The sequence below is a fragment of the Pterocles gutturalis genome, unplaced genomic scaffold (assembly GCF_000699245.1).
Source record: "Pterocles gutturalis isolate BGI_N339 unplaced genomic scaffold, ASM69924v1 scaffold20185, whole genome shotgun sequence".
Lineage (NCBI taxonomy): Eukaryota > Metazoa > Chordata > Aves > Pterocliformes > Pteroclidae > Pterocles > Pterocles gutturalis.
In genome coordinates this window covers 16,455-25,784 of record NW_010141294.1, presented here as the reverse complement: position 1 = coordinate 25,784, position 9,330 = coordinate 16,455, and the positions used below count along the sequence as shown (strand labels likewise).

Sequence of the window (9,330 nt, the reverse complement as noted above, 5' to 3'; positions counted from 1 at the left end):
CAGTATTAATCTATATAATCAGCTTTTGGCTTGTCAATTTACACATATTTAAAAATTAATTTAAAAATATAAGTGTCTTCCAATTAACTTTGGCAAACCATTTATTATTATTCAGCTTCCCAGCATTGCACTGGCTGTGTCAGAGAAGTCCTGAAATTAACAGGTCTGGAATCTGTGAAGGACACGAAGTCCTCCTTTGCAAGCAGACTAGGTTCTTCTAGTTATTATTATAATATCTTCCTATTATATACCTGTTAGCACTTAAAATTTTATGTCCTGTCAGAAAGGCTGTGTTGTCATTTTAACCTTCTGGAAACTGGACTGAGATTGAATTGAAAATGTCACTCTCTTTTCCCTCACAGCATCTCATATTTTTTTGTTATACATGGGTGATTATTCTAGAAGAAAGGTTGCATTTTTAAACACAGAACTTTGCCTTGACCGGGTGATTTTGAAGCTGATCAGCTGGTATAACAACAATGAAAGTTAACTTTTCCTTTGCTTTCCAGAATAAAGAGTGACTAAATTTTCCCCCTCTGTTTCCCTTTTTATTTTCTTTTATCTAGTTTGAAGAAAACATTCTAGATGCTTGCCTGTTCCTGATGGACAAGGCAGAATTGGAGCTCTCCGGGCGTGGAAACCCGATCAAAATCTGCCGTGTTGCCTCTGCAGTGGTATGTAATAGGTGCCTAAGAGGTGTCAGAAGTGACTCGTAAATCAAAGCCAAGCTGGTTTATCTGGCCCTTGTGCCCCAAGGTGCTCACTGCAGCAGATGCCAGATCAATTGTCCATTCTGACCTCTGGGGTCTGACATTTTATTTTGCTCCCCTAAAGGTGAAATATTTCTGTCAGTTCATTGCCTTTTCCTCATGGTGGTACTTCATTGGTAGGAAGGCCACTTTAAGACATTCCACTCCAGGCATGACAGCATTTCTTGTGGTACTGTGGTCACTGTCTGGTAGCTGAGGAAACTGGGAAAGCTATTTCTGCCATGTATGTTAAGGTGGCATGATGAGTGGAATTTGGGATGTGAAATTGAGAGACTTTATATGGACTTCACCACTAACCTCAACAGGGTCTTGAGACACTGCCACAGTGGATGTCCTTGTGTCTCATTTTTCAGCCCCTGATGGCCTAGTCAAGCTGATGACATTTAGGTAGGATACCCTGGCCCAGAAGAAGGCACTGTGAGAGCTGTGCTGTTAAACATGGGGCCCACAAGACTTACTCTATTCAGAATGCAGGTTCCTAAAATAATCAGAAGCAAAGGGTAAGGAGAAGACTTCCCACACTTCAATTCTTTCCAGCTGCTAGGCACCAGGAGTGCCCTGTCCCTGGTATGCAAGGTGAAAGACTCATTCAGGAAGTGGAAGACAGAGGCTGAGTCCCCTCCCCTGCCTTATAGCGGTCTGAACTGATGCCTTCTGCTTCCCAGAAGAATACCCTAGTTATCAAGCTAGTGTCAGTAGATGTTCTCCCAAGTCAGCTACTAAAATAGACTGTCCATGAAACATGGCTGCTGGAGATGAATGGTCCTTTAACCAGCTTTTTACAGCATTTGCCCAGGCTTTAAGAGAGTGAGCTCTTTGTCTTAGAAGACATTGAAATGGGATCTCCAGCCTCTCAGTGCCACATGCTGATTCTTGCATAGCATCATGTTAAATAGAATTGCAGGAATTCTTTGAGACCATCCCCACTTCTCTTTCTCTTTTAACCTTTTGGTTAGTTCTTTCACTCCAAGCAGTAGAAATATGGTTTCAGACCTTCAGATAGAAGTAAGAATTGAATTTGTTTCTCTCATAACTGTAAAGGGTCCCTCATAGAAGCCTTGAGGGAAAAAGAACACAAAGATTATGAACCCAAAGAGAGTTTGGATATTACTTGGGTTTTGGGCCACTCAGTCATTTTAGGGAGGTGGAGAAGTTCGCGATTGGAAATCCAGGAGTCATAGAATCATAGAATCACAGAATCGTTAAGGTTAGAAAAGACCTCAAGGATCATCAAGTCCAACCGTCAATGCAGCAGCACCTAACCCACTAAATTATGTCCCTAAGCACCACATCTACACATTTATTGAACACCTCCAGGGATGGTGACTCCACCACTTCCCTGGGCAGCCTGTTCCAATGTTTGATTACTCTTTCAGTGAATAAATTTTTTCTAATATCCAGCCTAAACCTCCCCTGGTGCAACTTGAGGGCATTTCCTCTTGTCCTATCACTTGTTAATTTAGAGAAGAGGCTAGCGTCAATGGACTTTAGGTCTAATCTGCAGGATTAGGCCATAGCTGGGTCAAAGTTTTGGCCATCTGAAATCCGGACCTCAGTAAGAAGCAGCCAAGAAATGTTGAAGTCTCACCCATGTTCCTTACCCTTATTCTTGCTCAAGTCGAAATGTGGTAGAGCTGAGCTTGTCTGAGGAGGTGCCCCCGTGCTGGGATACTTCTGAAGCTTCCTGACATTGCAGGGCAGGCAGAGTTGCCTCCTTCTTCCTCTCTTTACAGCCAGAGGAGAGCCTGAAGATCAACACACTGCCCTGTCCTTGAAGTCCCTCTTTGTCTTGGCATGTTTCCCACAACAGTGAGATGGGCACAACCCCTTAACCTTTTGGTTATGACTCTGAATACTTATCTTTATTCAGTCCTAGGGTTCACAGGAAGTCGATTTTCTAATTATAAAACAGTAGTTAATCCAGCCAAAAGCTTTTAAATGAGAATTGTGATTTATTTGTCTGGCATGTAGCTGTTCCACATTAGCATAATTAAAAGGTACAGAGCGAATGAGCTTTTTGCACAGCCTCAACTGTTTTGGTTCAAATTGCAGCTAGGAGATGTATTGCTCGTTAATGTCTATCAGTATAGCCATTAGTCAGCAAAACTCTTTGCTTTGTATAATCTTACCAGGCAAAAACTTACAAAGCAAATTCCTTCTTGTTTTCATGTGTGCTGGACTGAAGAAATTAGTTTCCACTCTAAAAATAACAGTGGACTTGTCCTGCTCTCAATCTGCTGTAAATCAGGAGTGATTTTATTAAAATCTCTGGACTGATACAGACAGAAAAACAAATGATCTTAGGAAAAATCTAGCTTAGTATTTCTGAGACTTGCTTATCAGTGTATAACTGATCATGTTTATTAAAAATGCATAGCAGTAAGCATGTTTAATGTTAATAAAACTTACTAAAATGGCAACATGGATAATCAGTGCGGTGATTTAATTTCACCATTATTTTTACAACTAAGACCTTCATTCCAAATTGTTCAGTGATGGAGAATCCATGGCCCTTAGCAAGATGGTCCTATTCATCTCCTACCTTCATAATTAAACATTTCTGTCTTCTAGCCTAGACTTGGCTATTTTCAGTCTCTCCCAGCCTATCTTTGTCTGCTGGGTTAAAGAGATCGTTATTATTCAGTCTCTGACATCCCTAATATGCGTTTCCTTTGACTTTAGATCAACTCCAGGGATGATAACGGTGTGATTGCTGGATCCTGGGACAATACGTACACTTACGGAGTCGCACCTTCAGCCTGGACGGGAAGCGTGGACATTCTCTTGGAGTATTACAGTTCTAAGCAACCTGTGCGATACGGCCAGTGCTGGGTCTTTGCCGGTGTCTTCAACACATGTAGGTATCAGTGAGAAAAGGTCCACCCCGATATATGATTCTTGCATAACAGAGAGAGCTTTTAGGTTAAACTAGCTAAAATACTTCTGTGTCTATGGTGTTCAGGAGTAAATAGTAGAGACACTTGAAAAGACATGGCTAAAATAGATGCTCTTTATATAAACTTTTGGCATCTCCTTCAGTTTGGCTGCTCTTCCGCACAAATCTGTTAACTATTTAATTGTTCAGTAAAATGTGTTCAGTGACTCACAGAGGGTAAGTTTGGGAGAGACAAAGTTAGTCTTTTGGCACACTCCACATTTCTGCTAGGAAATCTGAGATGAACAGGGGCTTCTTACCTAGACTTGCAACATGAAACTGTTACCCAATATGGAATATGTGGTGGTGTATCTGCTCCAGAACAGCTAAATCTTACCTACTGAGGATTGTTCCTAGCAAGACTGATGTGCACTGTCCCAGCACCTGTCTACTGATCTCTGTTAACATTTTCTATGGAGTTTCTGAGCAAGAACAATGAGGAAAATGCTGGCCTGATTTATGAATTGTGTAAAAGTGTGAAAAATGTGCATTATACAGATAGTGGGGACCAGACATTGGAAGCAATGCTTATGTCAAGTGCCAGCATAGAGCCAGTCAAGCAGTTCCTGTGCTTATGGCACTGGCCAATAGAAGAAGCTGAACAGAAACTAAAAGTGTCTTTCTTAAGCCCAGGTGATCTTCCTTAGAGGTACTTACAACATATGCATTTAAGTATCAAACTGGAGGTGTGGGACCAGATCAGCTTAGGAACAATGGGACACAATGGGACACAATAGGTATTTCTGCAGGCTTGGAGCCTACCTTGCATCAAGTGCTTCTCAGCCACAGCTGAAGGTCTAAGCTTTGGTCCTTGTATTTAAGATGTGAAAAGGAAATTACAGGAAAACTCACTGTGAAACATTTCACTTTTTCGTCCCCCTCAATAGTGTCACATGTTGCTGTCTCAAGGAATAGCATTATACTTCTCTTTACATTATACTTGGATCAAAAATGAAGGATATTAATCACCCATCTTCTGCAGCAAACATGGAAATTGAATAATTAATAACAAGTTACAAGACTAGTTCTTCTCCCTCAGGCAGCCCTGGACATCTCTGCGTTTTCACTCTTATTTTTTCCTGTTCTGTAGGTGTATGTTTCATGTTGTATATAGTTTTCCTCCAATCTGGATAATTGAATTTCATAACTCATTTTGGTTACCTGAGGTAGTTCAAAAGCTATTCAAAACCAGCAAGGACCTCAGAAGTAAAGCTGTGTTCTGACCACCTAGCCTTCTGCTGGCATGTGCTTCTCACAGCTGCAGCAGGGGATGCAGTTTCAGGTTCTCTGCTTCTCTTTCATATATCTATCTGGCGGGTTCCTGTTTTGATTTGAGGAGGTGCTGGCAGGTGCTCTGTCCTTCAACACATGAAATGGTTCATTTTATTCCTGGTGCAGTGAGATAATGAGCAATCACCCACATCCAAAGAACCTGAGAGACATCTGCTTACTTCACTGCCTGAGGTCGCATGGTCTGTACTTGATGCTCCTCAGCCTCTGCACAACACAGTGGGTTCAAAAAGGCTCTTGCAAATGTTTCCTGTGGATGCAATTCCTCCAGTGGCTTCTATGGGCCACTTTGTCTTCTCTGCCCATTGCCTCATCTGTATTTCTCTAGGTCACAGACACACACACCAGTTCCTCCCACCTTCCCCCCGCACTGGCCCCAAATCACCAGTATGCAGTATTTTGCCTGCAGGCCACTGTGAAACTGGGGCGAGTCAGCAGAGGGCCGGAGCCTGCTATGTTAAATGGAGAGGCGTATTTATCTGGGGCAAAACTAGACTCAGTTTGCTGACTAAGTCAAGTCAGAGACCTGTGTTGTAGTTTCAACCTGGCACTTTGTACTGCTGCAAGGATTGCCGATGTATAAAGTTTGTTGAGCATTATGAAATGAAAATGTTGTCCAGTGGCTGATCTGATACACAGCCACTGACACATCCAGCTGCTGACCACTGCACGGAGAGGAGAGCAAAGGTCTAAACAGCTGTGTGCAATTGAAAGGGTAGGTTTGAGCTGATTTTGAGTCTTTCTCAGCTGACAGTGTTTTATCATTGTGACCAGTCCAGCTTTCCAAGGTTACTATATTGTACACTCTGGATAGTCGTCTGCTAAAAATGCTAAAACATTCTGAAAAATGGTCATTAATCTTGAAATTGTCAGACAAATTCTTTCCACTGAGCCCTGATGGCTCGTGTGGTGGAAGCCTGCGAGGGCACTTGAATTAAGTTTAATCAATAGGTACATATGGTATTGGATGCATCCAGGTAATTTGTCATCCAGGAACTTCAAATGAATGTGCATTACACTTTATTGGGCGTCACAGTAGTGACACTAATGAATGTACAAAACCCAGCAGCATCAGCAAGGGTTGTTCAACATTGCAATATTGGAACTATTTTCAAATAGGATTTTCAATAGAAATGTGTTTCCTTTCCAAAAACACCCCTCTGTTTTCTGCAGAACCATGTTGGCTCCTAAGTTGAAAAACAGGAACTTTTTTTGGCTGAGAGACAAATTATTTCATCTTGAGAAGTTGAGATGATGTGTCACCCACCCTACAGCCCCACTCCCCTCTCCGGGCCGTGCTCCATGCCTATTTATCAGCCTATTTATTATAGGGTGCACCACAAACACAGAAGCCTGACGATGCACTACTGCACTTCAGATGTAACCATAGTGTTTCCACATTTCCCAAATTTGCCACTTGCCAAATGGTAAGAAGAGCCATCAGTGCTACATTGTGACAGTCTGAGATTTAGGGGTAGGGGCTTTGGATCCTCCTTTTAAGATCCTTCGTGGGAAGGGACTATTGACTCCAAAATACTATTACTTAGCAATCAATACAAATTATAGAATGTATTTTGTTCAGACTCTCTGACTGTGACATTTCACTTGAAAATAGCACAGCTTTTCCCTCTTGTTAGCAATAATTTTCTGCTTTATTCTTTGTGTTCTCCAGATCCCTTCTGATGGCAGATGTCAAACAGGAAAACTCCAAATCAACCAAAAGGAGATACTTTCTATTAATTTTCATTTTAACATAGTCTCATGATTCTCCTGGGCTACTGATACTAGGAGACCTAATATATTTTTCATTTCTTGCAAGTTCAAAATTATATTTCTTTATGCTGCATTTGGTCATGCAGTTGACCCATTGCACCCAGATTCTCCCTGAAAAGCTACAGTGTGGTCACTATGCAAGACTATTCTAAAACTATTGTAATCAGCTGCTTAGGTTATAACTATTGTACCATTACATATCTTGAATGCTCATCATTTTGGGACCAAATGAAATATTTAACATATTCTATATAAAGACAGATAGGAGGAATTATTTGGGTTGATTTGACTGAGTTTTCCCACTTCATTCTAGTTATTAATAGTTTCTCTCTACTCACTCTGTCATCCATGAGCACAGACTTCATATTTGTCCTTCTCATCACACTTCTCTCTGACACAGTTCTGAGGTGCTTGGGGATACCTGCAAGACTTGTTACCAACTATTCTTCTGCCCATGATAACAACGCCAATTTACGGATGGACTTCTTTCTGGATGATGAAGGGAAAGTGGACACGAAAATTACAAAAGACTCTGTCTGGTGAGTTCTCCTGGCAAATGCCTTTAGTATGTCAGCTATATAAGTAGTAAAAAACTTGACAGCAATGTCTGGGGTTTATTTATTCCTCTGTGCATTAAAGAACACTGCTAGCTTAGGTAAAACAGAATGAATGGGTTGTTAGCAAGCTAACTAATATGAAGTGCTTGTCATGTAAAGAGGCAAACCCTAGGGAAAGTGTGAGATCACTACTAATGTTACCATTAAGTATACTGCACATTTAAGCACACTGGAGGAGAGCTGGAATTGGTTTGTGCTCCTTAAGGCCAGGCCGCTTCTCAAAATGGAAAGGAGTAGTATGGCCACTTCCATCAGTTTGGAGCCAGGCTCAAAGGGACACATCAATATCTATGGAAAAGTACCCTTCTTGTTCTGCTTCTCCCCAGTTCCCCCGTTATAAACTGGTTGTACATTGTGTACATGTACTAATCATCGCAAATATATACTTTCCAAAATAAATCCAGTTCAGCCGAAAAAGAAACAAGCCAAGGTATCATAGAAGTTGCTGAAGTGCTATCACCAGTTTTACAAAAAGAAAACTCCCTAGGAACAAGAAGTGGAGTTTGTGTATTTTTTGGAGAAGGCTGTCCTCTGACTTCCTCCTTGAACTCTTATTGTCTCCTGTCTGACAGAGGTGTAGCTACGTATTGATTACATGTTCTGCTCAGTAGAGATTAAGTCTGGGTTATTGGGCCTCAAGCCTCTCCTCCTCAGAGTGAAGCAGTGAATGTGACCTCTATATTCCTATATTCAGGAGATACTTGTCCTATTCAGTGTTAATATACCTGATTTGTGTCAATGGTATCTTCAACACATCAGCATAGCTGCTCATCAGCATGTTTCATTAACAACTTAATCTCTGGAAGTCTTTGTGTTAAAACTGTAATAAACCCATTCTGTGGTGGAGAAAATGACTGAACCTGTTGCTGTAAGCTTTTATGTGATTTCTATCATCTGTTACCAAGAGGGAATCTAAGGAAAACAATTAGGTTCATTTACATCTGAAGCTTGTAATAGTTGAGACTGGAAGGGACGCCTGGAAGTCATACAACCCCCCTGCTCAAAGCAGTGTCAGCTAGAGCAGGTTGCTCAGGGCTATGTCTAGTTGGGTTTTGAATATCTCCAAGGATGGACACTCCACAACCTCTCTGGGAAACTTGTGCCAGTGTTCAACCATTCTCACAGTGAAAAAGTGTTTCCTGATGTTCAGAAGAAGAATTTACAACCTTCTCAGGGATCAAGATGAGGCTGACAAGTCTGTAGTTCCCTGGTACTCCTTCTCTTTCTTGAAGAAAGGAGTGATGCTTGCTTTCCTCCAGTCCTCAAGAACCTCTCCCAATCACCATGACCTTACAAAGATAGATATGAGAGGTCTTACAATGACATTGGCTATCTCCCTCAGCACTTTTGGGTCCATCTCACCAGGTTCATCTGACTTCTGTGTGTCCAGTTTGTTTAAATGTTCTCTAACTTGTTCCTCCTCTACAGATGGTAAATTTTCATTAGTCCAAACTTCCACGCCGGTCTCAGGGGCCGTGATTCCTGAGGGTGAATATTAACAGTAATAACCAAGACAAAGAAGACATTGAATACTTTGGCCTTTTCTTAGTCCTTTGCAACTAGGTCCCCTGCCCCATTCAGCAGCAGACCCACATTTTCCATTGTCTTCCTTTTGATACTGATGTACTTGCCTTTCTTACTGCTCCTCATGTCCCTTGATGTACTGGGTTTGATCTGGGTTTTGGCTTTCCTAAACCTGTCTCTGCATGCTCAGATAGTGGCTCTATATTCCTTGTGGTCTCCTGTCCCTGCTTCTACCTCTTGTGCTCTTTTGGTTAATGTTTGAGTTTAGTTGGGACCACCTTGTTCACTGTGCGGGCCTTGTGCCACTTTTGGTTGATTCCCTGCACATAGGGGTGGACCGTTCTTAAGCTTGGAGGAAGTGACCCTTGAAAAATAACGAGCTCTCCTGGACCCATCTTCTATCCAGAACTGCCCGCCCATC

General features: G+C 41.8%; 1 protein-coding gene across 1 annotated transcript in view; it reads left to right on the top strand.

Moving 5' to 3' along the window:
* Positions 1–566: 566 nt before the first annotated feature.
* F13A1 (coagulation factor XIII, A1 polypeptide) overlaps positions 567–9,330 on the top strand; it is a gene marked incomplete at both ends in the record, with an annotated part of 22,943 nt that continues 14,179 nt past the window's right edge. Inside the window, 3 exons of the mRNA XM_010083982.1 lie at positions 567–674; positions 3,453–3,627; positions 7,169–7,307. Coding sequence (XP_010082284.1) covers positions 567–674; positions 3,453–3,627; positions 7,169–7,307 — 422 coding nt within the window. The remainder of the gene's footprint in view (positions 675–3,452; positions 3,628–7,168; positions 7,308–9,330) is intronic.